Source organism: Eubalaena glacialis, chromosome 2 (genome assembly GCF_028564815.1).
Source record: "Eubalaena glacialis isolate mEubGla1 chromosome 2, mEubGla1.1.hap2.+ XY, whole genome shotgun sequence".
NCBI classification, from domain to species: domain Eukaryota; kingdom Metazoa; phylum Chordata; class Mammalia; order Artiodactyla; family Balaenidae; genus Eubalaena; species Eubalaena glacialis.
In genome coordinates, this window is record NC_083717.1 from 173,360,074 (window position 1) to 173,386,611 (window position 26,538).

Genomic DNA, 26,538 nt, shown 5'->3' on the forward strand with positions numbered 1-26,538 from the left:
AAGTAAACAAATCACAACTATAGGTGATGTAAAGTACTATTAAAAAATAAAGTAACATGACAATGACAAGGAACAACAGGGCAGAAAGGGGCTATTTTAGAAAAGGGGGCAGGAAAGTTTTCTCTGAAGAGGTGGCAATTAAACCTGAAGGATGAAAAAGGATAAGTTACACGGAGAATCAGAAGAAAAATGGTCGAATAAGACAATGAGAGGAAATCACTGTGCCTGGAATATGTATTTCTTAGAAAAATTTGTAGCGTCACACATAAACATTAAAAAAAAAAAACAGAAAATGTTTAATTTTTTTACTCAGAAAATACCAAATAACCAACAATGGTACTAAGCCAAATGGGAAGTTTCAACAAATTTCAAAGGAATTTAAAGATAAAGAGTAAAAAGTTAAAAATTAAGCATACATACATATTTGAAAATTCCAAAAGGCACTCCTAAGTCTTGAATTATAGAAGAAACCATAATAGAAACTATGAAATTTAGAAATAAACTATCATAAAATAATAGCATCTCAAAACACAGGGTAATTTGTTCATAAATTTACAGCATTTATTTTAAAAAACAGACAAGTCAATTATTTAACTTGCAAGTCTGAAAAATAAAACAGCAATCCTAAAAATGAAAAATCAGAAAAAAAATAATAGCGTTAAAGGCGGAAGTTGATGAAGTAATAAACAAAGCTAGTCAAAACAAAAACTAATAAAATAATCATGTCTAGTAAGACTAATAAAGAAAAAGAGAAAAAATAACTAAATAATATTAAAGAGAAAGGATACAGCTTCAGTACAAGATTGAAAAAATAATATAGCAGGGCTATGACTGCTTCTTTAAATATCAAAACACAACAAAATGGATAACTCATAAAATCAGGAATAATTACCAAACTGACTTAAAAAATAAAAAGGTTATATTGATATAAACCAAAAAACATTGAAGAAGTTGAAAATCTCAGCCACCAAAAAGACAACAGGTACCAATGATTACATGTATGAATTTTAACAAACATTCAAGAAATAGACAATCCTTCTCTTAAACAGCCAGGGAAGAGAAAAAGAAGGAATCTATCTAATTCATTTTATGAGATTAATGTAACCTTGCTTTCAAAACCAAAAAAGGTAATGCAAAGAACATATAACTGATCTCAATCATAAACATAAATATAAACATACTAAAGAAAAGACAAGGAAATTAATTCAGCAATGTACAAAAAAATAATATATTATGGCCAAATAAAGTTCTCAGGAATGCAAGGAGAGCTCAGCATCTACTGATAGAGTCAAATGCATTTAACTATTAAAAGAGAAAGACAGCAGCAAGAATATTTGATAAATTTCACAACCCATTCATGGTTTTTTAAAAAATCAACCTCTCTTGGCAACCTACAAATAGAAGGCAATATTCTTTATCTGATAAAGGATAGCACTCAAAACCAGGAGCAAACACCAAACCATAAGGTTAACACTTTAGAAGCATTTCTATAAATATCAGAATAAAACAAGGATTCTTGCTATCTTTGCTTATATTCAACATTGCATTTGAGTTTCTAGCCAGTGCAATAAAACCACAACAAAAGAAGAATTATAAGGAAAGAAATTAAATTGCCTTTAATTTCAAATGATATGATTAGCTACACAGTAGACAATATGTCAGTAAAGCTACTAACAAATTATAAGAGCTAATAAGATCATTAAGCAAAAATGCTGGATAAAAGAGCCACATATAAAACCAACTGCACTCCTATATACTACAAATAACCAATCAGAGTTGCAATAAAAGAAAATATCCCCCCCTACAATTAAAAAGAAAAACCATAAGGTACCAAGGAATAAGTCTAAGATGTACGAGATTGTTATACAGACAATTATAAAACATTATTGAAGAACATGAGAAAACACCTTCTCTTCAAATTAATCTACATATCTAATACAATTACAATCAAAATGCCCGCAGAATTTTTCATGAAACATGACAAGAGACTTTCATCATCATTTACCAAATTATAATGAAAGCTCTAATAATGGAGACAACATGTTATCAGTTCAGGGACAGACAAACAGATCAAAGCACATAGAACTCAGACAGATATCATGCAACACTGTAAAGCAGAAGTGGCACTTAAACCAGAGGGAAAAGAAGAAATTATTCAGAAAGGATGCTGAGGCAACTCATCAGTCACATAAGAAATAACTTAAGACTCCTTCCTCCTGCCATTAAAAAAGTTAAATTCCTGGAAGAAAACTCAAATAATCCAGTATTTTTAAATGAGCAAAATTTATAAACAGGCTATCTGTATAGGCACAAATGAAAACTGCCAGCAAATCTGTGAAAAGATGTTCAAATTCACGAATAGGAAATGCAAATAAACATAAAAATGAGTTAACACTTAATCCTCATCAGCTTGGCAAAAATTAAAAAGAATTATAACCACTATTAATGGTAGGAATGTGGGGAAAAGGGCCACTCTCAGCTATTTTGCTGACAGAAACGTGGAGAGTTAGAACCATTTGGAAAAATAATCTGGTAACATCTATTATAATAAAAGATCTGTCCATGGTAATAAAAGATTAAGTTGGAACAACATCAGCTAGTTGGAGGAATTTCCAGAGAGTATTGATGAGAGAAGAAAGCAAGATGCAGAAATGTATATACAGTGTGATCAGTTTTTATTAAAATAAAAACATACCAAAAAAAGCCCCTATATATATATATACAAAGTGTATATATTAATAGTTTATACATATCTGTCCAGGATAATTAAGAGCACAAAGAAAAATATGAAGGGATATCCCAGGCTGTTTACACTAGTTCTTTTTATTTTAGGGAGTAGGGGTAGTGATTGATGGTGAAAAGAACAGAGGGGAAGAAACAGGGAAAAAATGAGCCAAGCAAATAAATAAATAAAGCTGCATTAAAAAAAAGAGAGAAAAAAAAAAGAGGCTGTTTGTACAAGCATTTATGATATGAACACATTTAGTTATGCATTAATTTAAATTAAATATAAAAAATAATTCTTACACTAAATGCAAACGTTAAAAGAAAACAACCATATAAGAAACAAAACTAGTTAAACATTGGATCAAAACAATGCATTAGGGTCTTCCCTGGTGGCACAGTGGTTAACAATCCGCCTGCCAGTGCAGGGGACACAGGTTTGAGCCCTGGTCCAGGAAGATCCCACATGCTGCGGAGCAACTAAGCCCATGTGCCACAACTACTGAGCCTGTGCTCTAGAGCCCGTGAGCCACAACTACTGAGCCTGCAAGCCACAACTACTGAAGCCCACGCACCTAGAGCCCGTGCTCTGCAGCAAGAGAAGCCACCACAATGAGAAGACCGTGCACCGCGACGAAGAGTAGCCCCTGCTCGCTGCAACTACAGAAAGCCCGTGTGCAGCAACGAAGACCCAACGCAGCCAAAAATAAAATTAAATAAATAAATAAATTTATTAAAAAAACCAATGCATCAGTACAGTCACTACTTAAAGAATTCAACAAATATTTATTAAGAGCCTACTATGTTAAATGCTAGAAATAAAAAATTCTCAAAACAAGTACAATTAAAAGAGACAATACATCAAGAAATGGTAATTAACAGTAATAATCTGAGACTAAAAACCTCACCTCACATAGGATATATTACCAGAAACTGAACAGTGAGAAGAAAAAAAGCCATCTTTGCAGAAGAAGGAGAAAAATAGTCAATGGGATTAAGGTTCATTAAAAGAATAAAAATCGTGACTCAAAATAAGGCCCAAATTTCTTCTACACACAGTTTCACCCCCTGAAGAACGAACACTAGAGCATAAGTTTTTGAATTTTCCCTTGCTACGCACATTCTCCTACAGAGTAGTACATATGTGGTTGTTCTAGTGTGATACTCAGTGCTTTCAGCCCCTTGTTAGTCTGGGGCCCTGTGTGTCACCCTGCCTGGGTCACTCTCTGCCTATTATACTCCACCTAGTCACCTAAGCCTGACAAAGGACTGAATTCTACAGCTCATATCCCAACAATTGCACAACTGAGGTGCCTCCTCCGAGCTTTCCTTGTGCTTTCCACAGAACTTGTGTTTTATTTTTAAACTCTCCTTTACTTGTAAATTCCACTGCTTTTTCTCAATGTCCAGGGAGGCTATTGGTATGGTCAATGTGAGGGTGATTTAATGTGCACTTATAAAAAAAGTATCTAATAGTATCAATGGAGAAAGGGAAGCTTATGCTATGAATTAAATATGTGAAAATGTGGGGCATACCTACAAAAGTTTTGCAATTCATCCTTGGAAAGGTAAGTGAAGGGAGTCTAAAATCTAGCAGACTCAGAAAGGCCTCTATAATTCCAAATCAAGTAGGGGAGTCTAAAGGAAGAGCGGGAGAAAGGGTTAAGGAGGCCATGTTAAAACATTTAGCAGACTAGGATCTCCTCTGAACTGGCTCAGAAGTCTCAAGGGAGATGGTAAAGCTATTAAGAGGACATTAGGAAAACATTCTTGGCTTCAATGGAAGCTTCTCCCTTAATGAGTCCAAACTAAATACATTAATAAACAGTACCCAAGGCTTTTCTTAGTTGAAGTAGCCATATCAGTCAGCATCTCTGGAGCCACAATGACATTTCTGGGAAGGAACGAATAGCTATTTGTTCATTAGGTTTTTCACAATTGATATAGATGCCAAAAGATGAAGGAAAATACTGGGGGAAAAATATCTATCAATTAATTTTTCTGTATATGGCCTTATTTTATTGACGAGACTCACATAATCTGGTTTTCTATCAGAGCACAGACTGAAAACCACTGAGCCTAGCTCCAACATTACACTGAATTCCTCACTTAGTCTTCACTATCTTCTATAAGATTCCATGCCCTGCCTGCCCCATGTGTTTCTCCATGAAACAGTTTTAAACCTTAAGGAACCTGATTCACTTTAGGTTATATGCAAGCATGGAATATTCTTGGTGGGGGAAGATTAGAGAACTAGCATTTTAATACGCTACAAAATGTTCTGAAGAACATATACACCCAGCATTTATCTCATGTTTTTCATTTTATGGAATTCAATTGAAAAAGAACAAATAACATTCAATTTATAAGAAACAGCTAATAAGAAAAACAAGTCGGGAAGTCCCAAGATGCCATAGTCAAGAGTTAGAAATGTTATCTAAGATTTATGTAAATTCTGTACCTGCAAAAGAGTTCTGATTTGGGCTTACCATCTAATAAATACCTCTTTCATGTCCGTTCCTACCTCATGCCACTAAATTTAACTAGTCAAAGTTACCTTACTATCAAGTGTCTGATCAAAAGGAATTTGTAATATGACAAATGTACCCTAATGTTAAACAAACACTTTATTGTTTTCACAGTGGTTCAACAAGGCAAGACTGATGGTTACAGGCTTAATATTTGAATGCAATTAGTAAAAGTTCAGAGAACAAACCATTCAAAATTTAAAAGAGCTATATGAGTGGTGCTGGGAAAATTGGACAGCTACCTGTAAAAGAATGAAATTAGAACATTCTCTAACACCATACACAAAAATAAACTCAAAATGGATTAAAGACCTAAATGTATTGGGTTGACCAAAAAGTGCATTTGTTTTTTTCCGTAAGATGGCTCCAGTAGCACTTAGTTGTCTTTAACTTCATTTGAAACAATTTTGTTAGATTGTATTGTGACAGCTGTCATATCAGTGTGCGTTTTAAAACAAACTTACCAAAACTGGTGAATTTTTGTGTAGCCATTTTAATATTGAAGATGGAAGAAAAAAAGCAACGTTTTTGGCCTATTATGATTATTTCAAGAAAGGTAAAAATGCAACTGAAACACAAAAAAAGATTTGTACAGTGTATGGACAAGGCGCTGTGACTAAGCAAACATGTCAAAAGTGGTTTGCGAAGTTTTGTGCTGGAGATTTCTCACTGGACGATGCTCCAGGGTCGGGTAGATCAGTTGAAGTTGATAGCGATCAAATAGAGACATTTATAGAGAACAATCAACGTTACACCACGTGGGAGATAGCTCACATACTCAAAATAGCCAAATTAAGCGTTGAAAATCATTTGCACCAGCTTGGTTATGTTAATTGCTTTGATGTTTGGGTTCCACATAAGCTAAGCGAAAAAAACCTTCTTGACCGTATTTCCACATGCGATTCTCTACTGAGACGTAACGAACATGTTCCATTTTTTAAAAAATTGTGACGGGCAATGAAAAGTGGATACTGTACAACAATGTGGAATGGAAGAGATGGTGGGGCAAGAGAAATGAACCACCACCAGCCACACCAAAGGTCGGTCTTCATCCAAAGAAGGTGATGTTGTGTATATGGTGGGATTGGAAGGGAGTCCTCTATTATGAGCTTTTTCCGGAAAACCAAACGATTAATTCCAACAAGTACTGCTCCCAATTAGACCAATTGAAAGCAGCACTCGACGAAAAGCGTCTGGAATTAGTCAACAGGAAACGCATAATCTTCCATCAGGATACTGCAAGACAACATGTTTCTTTGACGACCAGGCAAAAACTGTTACAGCTTGGCTGGGAAGTTCTGATTCATCTGCCGTATTCACCAGACATTGCACCTTCAGATTGCCATTTATTTCGGTCTTTACAGAATTCTCTTAATGGAAAAAATGCCAATTTCCTGGAAGACTGTAAAAGGCACCTGGAACAGTTCTTTGCTCAAAAAGATAAAACGTTTTAGGAAGATGGAATTATGAAGCTGCCTGAAAAAATGGCAGAAGGTAGTGGAACAAAATGGTGAATCCGTTGTTCAATAAAGTTCTTGGTGACAATGAAAAATGTGTCTTTCATTTTTATTTTAAAAACCAAAGGAACCGTTTGGTCAACCCAATAGGAACAGATACTCTAAAATTCCTAGAGGAAAACTTAGGCAGTACACTCTTTGACATAAATCACAGCAATATTTTTTTGGATCTGCCTCCTAGAGTAATGGAAATAAAAGCAAAAATAAACAAATGGGACCTAATTAAACTTAAAAGCTTTTGCACAACAAAGGAAACCATAAACAAAACAAAAAGATAACCTATGGAATGGGAGAAAATATTTGCAAAGGATGTGACCGACAGGGGATTATTTTCCAAAATATACAAACTGCTTATACAGCTCAATATCAAAAAAACAAACAACCCAATCAAAAAATGGGCAGAAGACCTAAAGAGACATTTCTCCAAGGAAGACAAACAGATTACCTACAGACACATGAAAAGATGCTCAACAACACTAATTATTAGAGAAATGCAAATCAAAACTACAACAAGGTATCACCACATCCTGGTCAGAATGGCCATCATCAAAAAGTCTACAAATAATAAATGCTGGATAGAATGTGGAGAAAAGGGAACCCTCCTACATTGTTCGTGGGAATATAAATTGGTACAGCCACTATGAAGAACAGTATGGAGGTTCCTTAAAAAACTAAAAGTAGCATTACCATATGGTCCAGCAATGCCACTCTTTCCATATATCTGGAAAAGACAAAAACTCTAATTCGAAAAGATACATGCACCCCAATGTTCAAAGCAGCATTATTTACAATAGCCAAGACATGGAAGCAACCTAAATGTCCATCAGTAGAGGAATGGATAAAGAAGATGTGGTACATATATACAATGGAATATTACTCAACCATAAAGAAGAATGAAATAATGCCATTTGCAGCAACATGGATGGAACTAAAGATTATCGTACTAAGTGAAGTAAGTCAAAGAAAGACAAATATCACCTGATATCACTTATATGTGGAATCTAAAAAAGAAAAATGATACAAACGAACTTATTTACAAAACAGAAATAGACTCAGAAACATAGAAAGCAAACTTACGGTTACCAAAGGGGAAAGGGGGTAGAGGAGGGATAAATTAGGAGTTTTGGATTAACAGATACACAGTACTATATATAAAATAGATAAACAACGAAGTCCTGCTGTATAGCACAGGGAACTATATTCAATATCTTGTAATAACCTATAATGGAAAATAATCTGAAAAAAAATACATATATATATATATAACTGAATCACTTTGCTGTACACCAGAAACTAACACAACATTGTAAATCAACTATACCTTAGTTAAAAATATATATAGAGAGAGATTTTTTAAAAGCTACGTGGAAAGAATATTATTGCACAACTAATAAAACATTCATCTCTCTAAAGAGACCTCTACTGAGAAATGAAAACAATGTTGTTTAAAATGTGATATATGAGTTTGGAAGGCCAGGGAAGGCCCTCACCAAGTTAAGAAAATCTGACATTCATGTACCAGCAGTAGCACATAAGTAGTTGAGCTTCACCAAAGGAAGTGGATTCCAGAGCGTGTGCTTAACCCTTTTGTTTAGACCAGGAAGAAAGAAAAGAAGGAGAAGAAAAAAACAAACAGAAAAGAGTGAACAATTCTTCAAAAACTCTAAACAAGAAAAGGAGAGTGGCTTTCCCTCAACCAATTTCCAATGACTAATACTGTGATTTTCATTAAATGGGAACAGATAAAGCTCCGAGGACCTAAGAACCTCATTAGATCACTAAAAAGAAGCAAGTTTTATTAGCCAAAACCACAGATTGCCTCCCTATAATACATTACACCTAGAAATCGCCAACATTCTGGAATTTTCAATGATTACTCCTAATTAAGAGATTATCACTTTTGAATGTCATAATTTTCACTAACATTGAATTATACATTTTAGGGAGGCAGGAGAACATAGTGGCTAAAAGTCCAGGCCTACTTACTCACCTACAGATTCAATTTTTCACCATAGCCAGAAACAAAACATATAAATTACTATTATCATACAGTATAGATATAGCCATAAGTTTTTTTTTTTTTTAAATAAATTTATTTATTTTTTTTGGGTGTGTTGGGTCTTCGTTTCTGTGCGAGGGCTTTCTCTAGTTGCGGCGAGCAGGGACCACTCTTCATCGCGGTGCGCGGGCCTCTCACTGTCGCGGCCTCTCTTGTTGCGGAGCACAGGCTCCAGACGCGCAGGCTCAGTAGTTGTGGCTCACGGGCCCAGTTGCTCCGCGGCATGTGGGATCTTCCCAGACCAGGGCTCGAACCCATGTCCCCTGCATTGGCAGGCAGACTCTCAACCACTGCGCCACCAGGGAAGCCCCCATAAGTATTTTTTAACATCAAAAAGAAAGCAAAGTATTTTCTCTCCTTAAACGTGACCTTTCCAGAACAGTCTAAGCCACTTAACTTGTGAGTAGGAAAACGCATCAGGCTAAATTAATCCTTTCCAGTTTCCATTGCACTGTTTAATCCAAAACCACCTATTAAAAGCATATAGGTCACCACTTATATTAATGTGACAAAATATGAAATTAAACATTTCTTATCAATAGTGATCCTCTATTGTACTGTCAGAGATGGAATTCCAAATCATTGCTCAAGTTTTTAGTCAAATTGACAATTACAATGCAAATATTCAGGCTCTGGTTTCTCAAGAATAGGGGTGGGAAGCAATCTTCCTCTCCCTTTCTTTGTAATTTTGTGCATTCTGCAAAGAGAGTAGAATATAAGCATGGAAAATTTCTCTAATTTTCTCTTGCAAAAAAGAACAATTGTCATTTCAGTACTATTCTTATGCTCACCAGATGCAATGTGCTTTGAGAACAAATGTATAAAAATCAAGGTTTAAAAAAAAAGGCTACCCACATGCTGTATCTAATTATTCAACAAAGTATCCTCTTCAAAGTAATTACCAACTAACAAGGGTATGCTTCCTTTTGTGAAATGGAGGAAAAATGGAATTTTAGAAAGATCTGCTTTTGTTTTCTGTCAGCTTACATTATAATTTCAGGTTTGCAATTTTTGTTCCTAATTTTCAACTGGCATGTCTCCTAATACTTAAAAAAATTTTTAATCTGTCAATTTAAAAGGGTTAATGATCTTCAAGCACACGTAAGTGCATCTGTAGAACATCACTTTTAGAGAAAACCACTTTGTAAAAGAAAAAAATGTTCTTTTTGTTTTTAAATCTTTTGGTTTTCTTGTTGTTTCTAATTTTTTACACTTTACAAATCTAAGAAACATTTAAAAGGAATCACAAGTTTTCTATGACAGTTATAAAACACAAACAATATAATGAGAATTCACAAACCTATACCAATAATAATGAATGAATGAATGAATGAATGAATGAGTGGAGAAAAAGACAAGCCCTTCCTGACAGTAGGAATCCAACTAATAAATGTGAAAGGAATGACAGAATATTTTTTAAATCACTGTTTAGTATCACCTATAGCAGTAACTGTTTCACAAAAGAATCATCAATAGCTGCTAAAATTTGTAGGTGAAAATTTGATGAGAAATAAGCAATTTTCAAGTTTTAAAGAGCCTCCCCATAAGACAAATAATTTAAAAGGCATAATATAGTAACTTCACAGTAGAGAAACCTGGCAAGCAACACTTTAACCAATGATCAGTTTTTACCAGTATTGGGACAAATCAACACTACATGCCTCCTGATATGATATCCTGGGAAAAACGCAACAACAATTCTCCGGGTTTCCTGCCAAAAGCCTATAACCTAATCTAGTCATGAGGAAAAAAATCAACAAACCTAAAACAAAAGACATTCTACAAAATAACTGGCTAGTACTCTGCAAAATTGTCAAGGTCATGAATGACAAAGAAAAACTGAAAATCTGTTCCAGATTAAAGGAGACTAAAGAGACATGATGGTCAAATGCTATACGTAATCCTGTATTGTATCTTGGACCAGAAAAGAACTTTAAGTGGCAAAATTAGAATAAAACCTATAGGTTGCGGGGTGCTTCAAGATGGCAGAGGAGTAAGACGTGGAGATCACCTTCCTCCCCACAAATACATCAAAAATACATCTACATGTGGAACAACTCCTACAGAACACCTACTGAACACTGGCAGAAGACCTCAGACTTCCCAAAAGGCAAGAAACTCCCCATGTACCTGGGTAGGGCAAAAGAAAAAAGAAAAAACAGAGACAAAAGAATAGGGACGGGACCTGCACCAGTGGGAGGGAGCTGTGAAGGAGGAAAGGTATCCACACACTAGGAAGCCCCTTCACTGGCGGAGACAGGGGGTGGGCGGGTGGGGGGGGAAGCTTCGGAGCCACGGAGGAGAGTGCAGCAACAGGGGTGCAGAGGGCAAAGCGGAGAGATTCCCACACAGAGGATCGGTGCCGACCAGCACTCACCAGCCCGAGAGGCTTCTCTGTTCACCCGCCGGGGCGGGTGGGGGTTAGGAGCTGAGGCTCGGGCTTCAGAGGTCAGACCGCAAGGAGAGGACTGGGGTTGGCTGCGTAAACACAGCCTGAAGGGGACTAGTGTGCCACAGCTAGCCGGGAGGGAGTCCAGTAAAAAATCTGGAACTGTCTAAGAGTCAAGAGACCATTGTTTCGGGGTGCGCGAGGAAAGGGGATTCAAGCACCGCATAAACGAGCTTCGGAGACAGGCGCGAGCCACGGCTATCAGTGAGGACACCAGAGATGGGCATGAAACGCTAACGCTGCTGCTGCAGCCACCACGAATCCTGTGTGCAAGCACAGGTCACTATCCACACCTCCCCTCCTGGGAGCCTGTGCAGCCTGCCACTGCCAGGGTCCCGTGATCCAGGGACAACTTCCCTGGGAGAACACACAGCGTGCCCCAGGCTGTTGCAACGTCATGCCAGCCTCTGCCGCCACAGGCTCACCCCGCATTCCATACCCCTCCCTCCTCCCAGCCTAAGTGAGCCAGAGGCCCCTAATCAGCTGTTACTTTAACCCCCTCCTGTGTGGGCAGGGAACAGACACCCTTAGGCAACCTACACACAGAGGTGAGGCCAAAACCAAAGCTGAACCCCAGGAGCTGTGCAAACAAAGAAGAGAAAGGGAAATTTCTCCCTGAAGCCTCAGGAGCAGTGGATTAAATCCCCAGAGTCAACTTGATGTACCCTGCATCTGTGGAATACCTGAATAGACAACGAGTCATCCCAAAAGTGAGGCGGTGGACTTTGGGAGCAACTGTAGACTTGGGGTTTGCTGTCTGTGACTGCCTTGTTTCTGATTTTTATGTTTGCCTTAGTATAGTTTTTAGCGCTTGAAATCATTGGTGGATTTGTTTATTGGTTTGGTTGCTCTCTTCTTCTTTCTTTACTTCTTTTTAATTTTTTTATGTTAATAATTATTTTACTTTAATTATTTTATTTTTTTTTTATTTTTTTTAATTTTTTTAAATTTTTTCTTTCTGTTTTTCTCCCTCTTCTTCTGAGCCGTGTGGTTGACAGGGTCTTGGTGCTCCAGCCTGCTGTCAGGCCTGAGCCTCTGAGGTGGGAGAGCCAAGTTAAGGACACTGGACCACGAGAGACCTCCAGACCCCACGTAATATCAATCAGCAAGAGCTCTCCCAGAGATCTCCATCAATGCTAAGACCCAGCTCTACTCAACAGCCAGCAAGCTCCAGTGCTGGACACCCCATGCCAAACAACTAGCAAGATAGGAGCACAACCCCACCCATTAGCAGAAAGGCTGCCTAAAATCATACCAAGTTCACAGACACCCCAAAACACACCACCGGATGTGGCCCTGCCCACCAGAAAGACAAGACCGAGCCCCATCCAACAGAACACAGGCACCAGTCCCCTCCACCAGGAAGCCTACACAAGCCCCTAAACCAACCTTACCCACTGGGGGCAGACACCAAAAACAACAGGAATTACGAACCTGTAGACTGAGAAAAGGAGACACAAAACACACTAAGTTCAGCAAAATGAGAAGACAAAGAAATGCATAGCAGAAGAAGGAGCAAGGTAAAAACCCACCAAACAAGAAACAAGAAAAATCTCAAATAAACAACTTAAACTTACACCTAAAGCAATTAGAGAGAGAACAAAAAAAACCCCAAATTAGCAGAAGGAAAGAAATCATAAAGATCAGATCAGAAATAAATGAAAAAGAAATGAAGGAAACGATAGCAAAGATGAATAAAACTAAAAGCTGGTTTTTTGAGAAGATAAACAAAATTGATAAACCATTAGCCAGACTCATCAAGGAAAAAAGGGAGAAGACTCAAATCAACAGAATTAGAAATGGAAAAGGAGAAGTAACAACTGACACTGCAGAAATACAAAGGATCATGAGAGATTACTACAAGCAACTATATGCCAATAAAATGGACAACCTGGAAGAAATGGACCAGTTCGTAGAAAAGCACAAGCTTCCGAGACTGAACCAGGAAGAAATAGAAAATATAAACAGACCAATCAAGCATTGAAATTGAAACTGTGATTAAAACTCTTCCAACAAACAAAAGCCCAGGACCAGATGGCTTCACAGGTGAATTCTATCAAACATTTAGAGAAGAGCTAACACCCATCCTTCTCAAACTCTTCCAAAATATAGCAGAGGGAGGAACACTCCCAAACTCATTCTATGAGGCCACCATCACCCTGATACCAAAATCAGACAAAGATCTCACAAAAAAAGAAAACTACAGACCAATATCACTGATGAACATAGATGCAAAAATCCTCAACAAAATACTAGCTAATAGAATACAACAGCACATTAAAAGGATCATACACCATGATCAAGTGGGGTTTATCCCAGGAATGCAAGGATTCAATATACGCAAATCAATCAATGTGATAAACCATATTAACAAACCGAAGGAGAAAAACCATATGATCATCTCAATAGATGCAGAAAAAGCTTGACAAAATTCAACACCCATTTATGATAAAAATTCTCCAGAAAGTAGACATAGAGGGAACTTACCTCAACATAATAAAGGCCATATATGACAAACCCACAGCCAACATCGTTCTCAATGGTGAAAAACTGAAACCATTTCCTTTAAGATCAAGAACAAGACATGGTTGCCCACTCTTACCACTATTATTCAGCATAGTTTTAGAAGTTTTAGCCACAGCAGTCAGAGAAGAAAAAGGAATCCAAATGGGAAAAGAAGAAGTAAAACTGTCACTGTTTGCAGATGACATGATACTATACATAGAGAATCCTAAAGATGCTACCAGAAAACTACTAGAGCTAATCAATGAATTTGGTAAAGTAGCAGGATACAAAATTAATACACAGAAATCTCTTGCATTCCTATACACTAATGATGAAAAATCTGAAAGAGAAATTAAGGAAACACTCCCATTTACCACTGCAACAAAAAGAATAAAATACCTAGGAATAAACCTACCTAAGGAGACAAAAGACCTGTTTGCAGAAAACTTTAAGACACTGATGAAAGAAATTAAAGATGATACAAACAGATGGAGAGATATACCATGTTCTTGGATGGGAAGAATCAACATTGTGAAAATGACCATACTACCCAAAGCAATCTACAGAGTCCATGCAATCCCTATCAAACTACCAATGGCAGTTTTCACAGAACTAGAACAAAAAATTTCACAACCTGTATGGAAACACAAAAGACCCCGAATAGCCAAAGCAATCTTGAGAAAGAAAAACGGAGCTGGAGGAATCAGGCTCCCAGACTTCAGACTATATTACAAAGCTACAGTAATCAAGACAATATGGTACTGGCACAAAAACAGAAACATAGATCAATGGAACAGGATAGAAAGCCCAGAGATAAACCAACACACATATGGTCACCTTATCTTTGAAAGGAGGCAAGAATATACAATGGAGAAAAGACAGCCTCTTCAATAAGTGGTGCTGGGAAAACTGGGCAGCTATATGTAAAAGAATGAAATTAGAACACATCCTAATACCACACACAAAAATAAGCTCAAAATGGATTAAAGACCTAAATATAAGGCCAGACATTATAAAACTCGTACAGGAAAACATAGGCAGAACACTCTATGACATAAATCACAGCAAGATCCTTTTTGATCCACCTCTTAGGCAAATGGAAAAAAATAAAAAATAAACAAATGGGACCTAGTGAAACTTACAACCTTCTGCACAGCAAAGGAAACCATAAACAAGACGAAAAGACAACCCTCAGAATGGGAGAAAATATTTGCAAACGAAGCAACTGACAAAGGATTATTCTCCAAAATTTACAAGCAGCTCATGCAGCTCAAGATCAAAAAAACAAACAACCCAATTCAAAAATGGGCAGAAGACCTAAACTGACATTTCTCCAAAGAAGATATACAGATTGCCAACAAACACATGAAAGGATGCTCAACATCATTAATCATTAGAGAAATGCACATCAAAACCACAATGAGGTATCACCTCACAACAGTAAGAATAGCCATCATCAAAAAATCTACAAACAGTAAATCCTGGAGAGGATGTGGAGGAAAGCAAACCCTCTTGCACTGTTGGTGGGAATGTAAATTGATACAGCCACTATGGAGAGTAGTATGGAGGTTCCTTAAAAAACTTAAAATAGAACTATCATGTGACCCAGCAATCCCACTACTGGGCATATACCCTGAAAAAACCATAATTCAAAAAGAGACATGTACCACAATGTTTATTGCAGCACTATTTACAATAGCCAAGACATGAAAAAAACCTAAGTGTCCATCGACAGATGAATGGATAAAGATGTGGCACATATATACAATGGAATATTACTGATCCATAAAAAGAAACAAAATTGAGTTATTTGTAGTGAGGTGGATGGACCTAGAGTCTCTCATACAGAGTGAAGTAAGTCAGAAAGAGAAAAACAAATACCGTATGCTAACACATATATGTGGAATCTAAAAAAAAGAAAAAAAAAAAAAAGGTTCTGATGAACCTAGGGGCAGGACAGGAATAAGGACGCAGACGTACAGAATGGACTTGAGGACACGGGGAGGGGGAGGGGGAAGGGTAAGATGGGATGAAGTGAGAGAGTGGCATGGACATATATACACTACCAAATGTAAAACAGATAGCTAACGGGAAGCAGTCACATAGCACAGGGAGAGCAGCTCAGAGCTTTGTGACCACCTAGAGAGGTGGGATAGGGAGGGTGGGAGGGAGACTCAAGAGGGAGGGGATATGGAGATATATGTATACATATTGCTGATTCACCCTGTTATACAGCAGAAACTAACGCAACATTGTAAAGCAATTATACTCCAATAAAGATGTAAAATAAATTTAAAAATTAAAAATTAAAAAAAAAACCTATAGGTTAAATCATAGTATTGATCCAATGTTAATTTCCTGTGACTACAGAAGAGAATGTACACACCATATTATTTAGATTTAAAAGTATTTACATCATGTCAGCAACTAGCTCAAAAAATTTTTTAGATATACATATATATGGAGATACATATATAAAACAATAAAGCAAGTCTGGTAAAACATGAATACTGGGGGAATTGAGGTAAAGGATATACAGAAATCCTTTGTTCTAATTATTCAACTTCTTCATAAGTCTAAAATTTCGAAATAGAAATGTTACCTAAAGTGTGGGTAACCTCCGTTTTGAATTGGTTTGATGATAGCCTAGGCCAGGGATCCGCAAACTTTTTCTATAAAGGGCCAGTCAATACTAATTTTAAGCTTTGTGGGCCATATGGTCTTTTTCACAACATCTCAACTCTGCCGTTGTGTCCCAAAAGCGCCCACAGACAAACTGAAAGTGAATGGGAGTGGCTGTGTTTCAATAAAACTTTAATTTACAAAAATCGGCAATGGGACAGATTCAGCCCATAGGCCAGTTTGTTTACCCCTGGTCTAGTTCACACCAAAGAAAATTAATCCAAATAATTATACTTCCAGTTAACATGTATTCAGCACATGCTAGACACTACGTTAAGTGCTTTACCCACATTAACTTATTTACCCCTGCACCAATGTGATCAAGTAAATACTATTATTATTTCCATTTTCCACAGAGGACATGGGCCTAGAGAAGTGAAGGAACTTGCCCAAGGTCACACAGCCAGTAAGGCGTAGACTCTGGGTTTGAACCAGGTAGGCTTGTCTTCACACAATGAACATATAACCAATGTGCTATACTTCTACAGACTGAACTATACTTTCACGTGCAACAACTAAGGAACTATAACCATTTTAACAATAGCTAAATAACCACCAAAACTCAAGATTTACATTCCGAGAAGGTATTTTTCACAAACCTCCTGTAGCTGCAAAGAAATAAGTCCCAGCTGATCCTGCCGTCTTTCCACCAGCTCTCTTTCTGTACGCATCTCTCTTTCTATTTCCTGAAGCCGTCGCTCTACCCGATCTGAAACCTTAACATGAATAAAGAGAAAAGTGAGATTACAGAACTGTTAGGCAAAAAAAGACTAAAACTGAAGAGATATTTTACGCCAGGTACACTATCGCCTAAAGCATTTAAGATTGGCTTATTTGTAGAATCCTTTTTAATGACACTATTATAAAACAGGTCACAAAAAAATTGACTAAAAGTTGCAATAGTAAACAGTCATTAGTCTCCAATTAATCCAAACCTGGATCCCAATAAAGGACTTAAATTTTCCAAAGTAGAATATAATATGTCAAAAGATCAGAGTGAAAAGTAATAAACTAGAAAAGAGTGCCCTCTGGTGAGTTAGAAGAAAAATACCTATTTTGCCTACAACTGCATTTATTACTCTGTTAATGATAAACTGTTCTATCTACTTAGTTCTTTTTCATTTTAATTATCTATAAGCGTGACCTGCCTAGGAAGGTTTTGATGTTTATATGCATCAAATAATTGAAAGAGCTTGTCAATCTTGGCTACTATGATCTGCTAAAAATAAACCAGCTGTAAAAGATCAAAAACTAAAGTCAAACTGCAAAGTGTTTAATTGGGACTCTCTAAAATAAACATGAAAGAATTTTCTCTCTGATGCGAGATCTTCCTTGCTAAGAGCTGTGCAAATTCAAACACGCTTCATGAGCATCACTATACAGTCCCCTAAATAAAATATACACTATTTGACTATTTGTGTATATTTCAGGGAGGAGGTACAGTAGATAGAAGAGAAGCAATAAATACAGCCCTGTTATAAGAAATCTTTTGCCATAAATTCTATAGAGTCAAAAAAGGTCCTGGTCACAAGGGATCTTACTGGGGCAACAGAAATGTTCTAAACTGGATTATGGTAATAGCTGCACAACCCAGTACTTCACTAAAAATCACTGAATTTTACACTTAAAGCAGATTAATTTTATGGTAAATTACACCTCAAGTCAGGTTGTTTTTTAAAAAGACATTGGTAAACATAAGTTTAATTAGTCAATAAAGGCTGAGCAAAAATAGTCCATCAAAAAATTAGCGGTTAACATTTACTAAGACTGGTAAGTCTTGGGTTTCCAACTTCGAGTGCTGAAAAACAATTAAGATGTTTACTATGATATTCACAGTGCTTTACTAAAACGTCAAAATACCCTTCAGCATCAAGCTTCTAATTTATCCTAACAATCAACCCTAATATCCCAACAATTTACTACTGCATCTGAAATAAAGGCAGTACCTGCTGTTACAGAAAACAATATTATAAATAAATACTAAAAAATAAAAAGTTGTTAATTCATTCCATTTTTACAAAATGGAAATATTTTTATCGTTCACTCAATATAAAAAGTAATTAATAGCAACACTTATCAAAAATAAATAACAGGGAATCACCTCAAGCACATTAGATGGCTATTAACAAAAAACAGAAAACAAGTGCTGGGGAGGCTGCAGGGGAACTGAAACCCTGGTGCACTGGTGGTGGTTTGCAAAAGTGGGCGGCCGCTATGGAGAAGAGTGCGGTAGTTCCTTAAAAAATAAAAACAAAGATACCATATGATCCAGCAATTCCATTTCTAGGCATATGCCTAAAAGAACTGAAATCAGCGTCTCAAAGAGATATATGCGCACACCCATGTTCAAAGCAGCATCATCCACAATAGCCAAAATGCGGAAGCAACTCAAGTGTCCATTGACAGATAAATGGATAAACCAAATGTGGTTTATACATAACAAGGGAATATTATCCAGCCTTAAAAAGGAAGACATCCTTACACGCGCTACAACATGAATGAATCTTGAAGGCCTTATGCTAAGTGAGATAAGCCAATCACAAAAAGACAAATACTGTATCATTCCACTTATATCAGGTATGTAGAATAGTCATATCCATAGAAACAGAAAATAGAATGGTAGTTGCCAGGGGCTGTGGGAAGGGGGAATAGGTAGTTGTTTAATGGGTGTAGTTTCAGTTTTGTAAGATGAAAAGAGTTCTGTATTTGGTTGCACAACCACGTGAAGGTACATAACACTACTAAACTGAACACTTAAAAATGGATAAGATGGTAAATTTTAGGTTATATGTATTTCACAACAATTAAAAATAAACAAACAAATATTATAGAATAAAAAATTTTTTAAATCTGCTAATACCACCTAGCACGAAAAAAATAATGCTAAGTACTTTGTTGTATACTTGCAGAAATTTTTCTATGCATATGTGTATGACTAGTCAAACACATATCCATGTCATTTAAATTTTTAAACAAAAATTGGGTGTTATACATAGTATTTTATAGATTTTTTCAGTTTATATATTATATATATATTTTTTTCCCACAGATCACAGACAGCTTTCCATGACAACAAATCTACATCCTCATTTTTAGCAAAGGCATAGTTCTCTGTAATTGATTAAAATAATTCCCTGTTGATAATGGGATAACAATTAATATTTATTTTTAAATATTAACATCTCAGTGATGAGATGTTACTTCCATGATTAGGTTATAAAAATTCTAACTTTCAATCCTGCTAGCATGTTCTCTCTTGCCTTCTCACTTGCTTGCTCTAATGAAGCAAGCTGCCATGTTGTGAGATGCTCTGTGGAGAAACCACGTGTCAAAGAAACAAAAGAGGGCTCTGACCAACAGGTCATGATGCTTGATGCTTCAGTCCATTAACCTACAAGGAACTGAATGAGCGAGGAAGCAGATCCATTCTAGTCAAGGCTTGAGATGACTGCAGCCTGTGAGAGACCCAGAGCCACACAACGCACCTAAGCCATGCCTGCATTCCTAACCCACAGAAACTGTGAAATAATAAAAGTTTTAAGCCACTGAGTTTGGGGAGATTTGTTATGCAGCCATAGATGACTAATGCAATTTTAAATTGGTTTTCAAATAAATCCTCACCCAAGAAATAAAGAGTCTGATGAAGAAAAAAATATATATATTCTCCACTCCATCCATAAAATTTCTATCCATTTCATAGAATTTTGTTCTCCATTTCAAACTATTACAACCCCCCATTTCTTCCATGGTAAAGGAATTTTAACTAGACAGGTGCCTGCAAAATATAATCAATACATTTTCTGGCCTCTTCAGCTGCTAGCTGGCCATGTGACTTAAATTTTGGTAAATGGGATACATGCATAAGTGTTGTGACAACTTCAAGAAATTATCCATAAAGGATAGCGCATAGGCGCCTTTTGCTCTCATACCCATTCCTTCCTCTGTCTTGCTGCCTAGCACACAGATGCTGCCATCCTCGACCATAAATTTGAGACATAACAGCAGGAAAAACAAGAAGAGCATGACAGGAAGAGCCAGAATCTATTACATACTGTAGATCAGTACACACCACGTGGAACCCTGAACTCCCTACTTAAGACTTTCCCACAAGAGAGAAATAACGTAGTCTTTTTTTCCCAATCACTATTATTTGGGGTTTTCAGTTATTTACGGCTGAAACTGATCTTAACTGACAAAGAGAAGCACTTAGTGGAAGGCAAAATGCTAAGCAAATACAACTACTGCCTTATACAACCATCGGAACATGGGAAAATAGTCATATCCTGCTCTGTTTTAGTCAAGCCTGAAGAAAACTATAAGTAATAAAATGAATAGGCACTATAGCTAGTCAGTATTGAGAAAAAATAAAACAGATACACAAACTAGCATGATTGAAAATGAATAAACCCAAAGTATTTTATGAATTTCAACAGTGGTAGAATTATAATCTGGTGGCCTATAAGGCCACCAAAGTATCTTTATCGACCCAATCATCCAGACAGATCAATATGCTCAAAATACTTTCCTTTTTCTACTGCTAATACACTGATTCACCCAACTCCAACTAAGTCAGCAACAGCCAAGGACCTAAAACACTCATTTCTATAACTCCAGTTTTCTCTCTATCTATTCTTTCTCATCTATGTCTACATTACATTCTGTATCAGTTAGGGTACAGTCCAGGCTCTCTCAAAAAGATCAAACATACATCAGCTCAAATAAGATTGGTATTACATGTGTGCTCTCTCATCTTACAGCCCAGAAGAAAGCAGGACAAGCTGGCAGGCCACTCTGCTCCCTAAGGTCATTCAGAGGTCCGGGTTCCTTCCATCTCTTGTTCCACCACCCCTAGGTAGTTATCCTCACCTGCCTGGTTTAAGCTGGGTTGGTGCTACATCCCCATTTCAACCCACATTAAGAGAAAGAAAGTCCCAGACAAGTGGCTTTGTTTTCAAGGAGACACCCCAGAAGTTGCATGTACCACTTTTACTCACACTTAGTCACATGGTCACGACTTAGCCACACAGGAAAACTGAGACATGTCATCTCTACCTGAGCAATCACATGCCTAGACAAAACTGCCAGGGGTGTGGAGACGGCTGATAAGGGGAGGAAGATGCAGATCTGATACTAAAGGGAAGAAGAAACTCAATACAATGGGCCGATGAGAACTAACATAACTTCAACACACACATTGTAATTTTAAGGTAAGCCACCTTTCATCCTTTTTTGGAAAAGAGTAAGATAAATGCTAATTCTCAGATGAAAGTATTAAAAGAAGACATTTAAAATACTAATTATAAAATTGAGCAGTATGTAACAAATTACAAATGCACATAGACTTTAATCTTGTAAATCCACTTCTAGAAATTTATTCTACCAATTTACTTTCCCATGTGAAAAATGGTACATGTACAAGATCAATAATTGCAGTACTGTGTATAAAAGAAAAGATTTAAACCACCGAAATGTCCATCAATATAAGACTGGTTAAATAAATTTTGGGACATTCATTCAATAGAATGCTTTAAATATTAAAAGAAAGGAATTAGGAAGCTCATGAGAGGCTAACATGGAACAATCTCAAATCTCAAAAATATATTAAGTGAAAAAGGCAATATACAGAACAGTGTGTTTATCAGGCTAACTGCTAACAATTAAATAACAAAAAAGGGAGAGCAGGAGAGGCTTCTCTCAGGGTAGTGACATTCAACAGGAGCCTTGAATGACAAAAGGGAGCTAGCCATGCAAAAAATTGGGGAAATAAAAGTGAAACCAGTGCAAAGACCATAAGGTAGGAATGAGTTTGGCAAATTCAAGGAACATAGAAAAAGCCAGATAATGCAGGCAGTATAAGCTATGCTAAGGAATTTGAAAAAGAAAAAGCTCAGGTAGGATTTTAAAAAGCATGGGAGTAATTCACTGTGATGACAATTTTTAAAAATCACTTGGGGGAATTCCCTGGCAGTCCAGTGGTTAGGACTCTGCACTCTCACTGCTGAGGGCCCAGGTTCAATCCCTGGTCAGGGAACTAAAATCCCACAGGCTGTGTGGCGCGGCCAAAACATAAAAAATAAAATGAAAAATAATAAAATAAAATAAAAAATAAAAATCACTTGGTAACTGTCAGCACAGATATGGGCAATTGTAGGAGGTAAGAGACCAAGTTCAATGCAGTCTACTGCAGTGAACTCAATAAAAGTGACTGAACAGAAGTATTAGACAGATACAGATGGAATTGAGCAAGATTTCAGAAATAAAAAGGACAAGATTTGATAATGGATTGGAAGTGTGGTATGTAGAAAAAGATGTGGAGTGAATCCTAGGTGACCACTGGATGGATTGTGATGCCCTTTCCTGAGGCAGGGAAGACCAAAGCAAGAGCAAGTAAAAACAGTTCTAAACAGAATGGCATGGACTTTGTACCTAAGGACACAGCATATACTTGTAACTTTTGAATGATAAGATAATTCCCAATAATAAAAATTATTTTAAGGACTGCATTTATTATTGCCTCCTCACATTTACTTTCTATTTGTAAGACCTAAGGGAAAAATATTAACAACATCACCCAATACTAAAAAATTCATTTTTATCAGAGTACATACCAATCAATCAAATTTACTACTAAGATATCAAAAAGTCCTGAATCTCTAAATTTAGTTATAAAAATAGCAAAATAGGGACTTCCCTGGTGGCGCAGTGGTTGAGAATCCTTCTCCCAATGCAGGGGACACGGGTTCGAGCCCTGGCCCGGAAAGATACCACATGCCGCAGAGCAACTAAGCCCACGCACTACAGCTCCCGGGCCTGAGCTCTGCAGCCCACAAGCCACAACTACTGAGCCCACGTGCGGCAACTACTGAAGCCGCATGCCTAGAGCCTGTGCTCCGCAACGAGAGAGGCCACCGCAATGAGAGGCCCGCACACCGCGGTGAAGAGTGGCCCCCGCTCGCCGCAACCGGAGAGAGCCCGCATGCAGCAACGGAGACCCAACATAGCCAAAAATAAATAAATAAATTAAATAAATAAATTAAAATAGCAAAATAACAGAATAAAAATTAGAATACCTTTAAAGTTAGCATTTAATGAAAGGAGGTGAAACAAAAGCAAAAGCATTCTGTTTATAGGACTGTATTCTGGCTTTTCAATATGTTGATTCCTCAGATCTTTAGTAATACCTGCTGGTTTAAAATCCATTCCAGTAAGTATTTGTTACATATCCTGCTGTTGTAATCTATGCAATAGCTATCTGACTAAACACAGTGTTGAGAAAGTTTTCAGTCGATTAATGATCAACTCTTCCAGAAGTAGCTGGATCCACGTTTACATTTTTAATTTAAATAGTGACCCTCCTACAGAAATCAAAATAAAATTGCCTTTTTCTTCCATAAATAATCAAACTTAATATGCACTCATATCACACTCAAGCGGGTAAACCCTAGACAACTAATAGACTAAAACTTCCCCTGTGGTATGAGGCGCACAAAATATTGTTTATTATCACGATTAAGTGTTAACAGAAAATATTTTCCATAGCATCATGCTATAAATAATATCTCCCTTCCAATGGGCAGTTTGAAAAAAAAAACAAACAAAATTATGATTCCCAAAGGATTAACAAATTAAATCTTGGCGTGTTTGACAGGAATACTTTTTGCCCCTCAAAGAAAAATGTGTTCTATAAACTTTCAAGATGTATTTTAGTTACTGAGAAAATGCATGATAAACAACTGCAATCTCAGAATAATGCACAATAAATATGATTAACAGGAGTTACCAAAAGAAAGTGAAATTGGTGGGAGATAGGAGCAGTCATTCATTTTTCTTTATATATTTGTACAATATTTAAAAGTTTTCCACAGTGAACGTGCATCACTTTGGTAATTTTATTTTAAACTTAAACCTGGAGGGGGGAACACAGCTGCAGCCTCTGAGAAGTTTAATGCTCAAACAACAAAACTGCATCTTCCCTGACAACATGCTATCCTGAATTCACAAATACAACACAATATGTCAAACAGTTATAAAATGTAAATGTTGACTTCAGTTGGAATAAGTGAGTCACAAAATCTATATTAAGCCTTGAACAGATTGATAGTAAACATCATGTGGCCTTCAGAAGACCTTCTAAAATTCCACAATATTATTTTTAAGTTTTGCATTAGGCAATTGTTTCTTAATCAGAACTACATACACCCATGTGAGGTTTGAGATGCTCTCTGTACAGTTATGAGACAACCCTACTTTGAAAGCAAATTACAGAAAGCACAAAACAAGGTGTAACATCACAGCTTGATGTGAGGAACTAGCAGATGAACAATTCAACCAAGTGCACAGTTAGGTGTGTATGATTTTCCAGGTTTTGACAATATAAAAAGATGTGCCCTGATGAGCTGGGCCTACTGGACAGTTGAGTAAACAAGCAAGTTGTATAAACCAATTACACCAAAGAACTGAGCACTAGTGAGGTGTGACAGCTATGGAATAGCTGTGCAATCATAGCTTTTATCTGATGTGGGATAATTCTTGATGCACAGTAATGATGAGAGAACTCAGGTTTTCTTTGAATTCAGCTGCTAAGATTGAACTCAGTGGTTATATTTTAGACCCACATTAACACTCTAGACTATATAGACAGTACTTGCTAATTTTACTTGCTATATGAAAGAAATATAAATGAAGTAGCTCAGGTTCTCTTGTAAAAATGGCAAAAGGTGAAACTTAAAAAATGTAATGTGCATTATGCAAATTAGCATTTCAAACTCCCCAAACTCAAACTATCCCACCTATCTAACAATGTCAAAAACCAGCATGACCACTGGATATGTCTACGGCTTAGTCAGATCTATAAGGATCTCAGCAGAACACTGAAGATATCTGAGTTTGGATCAAAGCCGCTCACGAGTTGTATACCTATGTAGCAAGTAATAGAAGCCTCATACAAGTGCATTAAGAATCACAAACATAGTAATGGAATCCGATAGATATAAAAAGATTCAGGGAGTTTCACTTCTAAAAATGACAGACTAGATAATTCAGACCAATCCTTCCACTGAAAATAACTTAAATAGCAAGAAATAATACTTTAAATATCTGTTTTAAGGCATTGGAAAGCTAAAGAGATAAAGACATATGAGACCAAGATGCAAGAGAATAAAGAAACCCAAAGAGGTCAATCTATCCTTTCTCTCTCAAATATCAGCCCATTTCAGAAAAGGCAGCAGAGACACTAAGAAGCTGAATAGTTTTTCAACAGATGCGTAGGGTTAAAGATGAAAAACAAGTTGAGAGCCCTTCCCAGGAAGGGGGTCCCTGGTTAAACTTCTCCATCCCCACATCCCAGCCTGTGGGCTGGAATCCTGAAGGACTATACACTAGCAGTAAGGATGAATCAGAAATAGTTGAAATCCGGCCCTGAAGTTTAACACTGAAATATCTCAACAATAAATGATAAGGTAATTCATGAGTGCTATGGCCCCTAATCTAATCTGTAACCAAAAGGAAACATGTCCTTTCATACATAATAATTATCAAATTATCTATGCAAGTTTACTTTGAAGAGAATGAAATAGTTTCTGTCATCAAAAATAACTAGACAATCAAAAGTAAACAGAAGGCAAAAACAATGTGATCAAAATCCCAGGAAAATAAGAGATAATAGAAACAGACCTACAGAAGATCCAGATGATGGAGTTATGAGACACAGATACACAGATTGAGGATTAGAACTACAAAGTAAAAAGAAAAGAAATAAAAATTCTAGAAACGAACTATGTAATAACTGAAAATAAAAATCAGTGGGTGGTTTTAATAGATTTGATTCAGCTGAAGAAAGGAACTAAATGAAAGTTCAGAAGAAAACATTCCAAACGAAGAATGGAGAAACAAACTTTAAAAATTATAAAAATGAACATAGAGAGGATCTGTCACCAAAAGACCCACTCTAAATAAAATTCTAAATGGAATTCTATCAGGTATATGCAGATTCACTCTAAAGGAAATTTTACAGTATGTTCCTAAGGCATACGTGGAATCTCAGAGATGTACAAAGGAATAAAGAACATACAAAGA

The 26,538-nt window shown here is 36.7% G+C and overlaps 1 protein-coding gene across 1 annotated transcript in view; it reads right to left on the reverse strand.

Moving 5' to 3' along the window:
• CEP128 (centrosomal protein 128) overlaps window positions 1-26,538 on the reverse strand; it is a 440,326-nt gene that overhangs the window by 347,422 nt on the left and 66,366 nt on the right. The window contains exon 9 of the mRNA XM_061182773.1: window positions 17,064-17,180. Coding sequence (XP_061038756.1) covers window positions 17,064-17,180 — 117 coding nt within the window. The remainder of the gene's footprint in view (window positions 1-17,063; window positions 17,181-26,538) is intronic.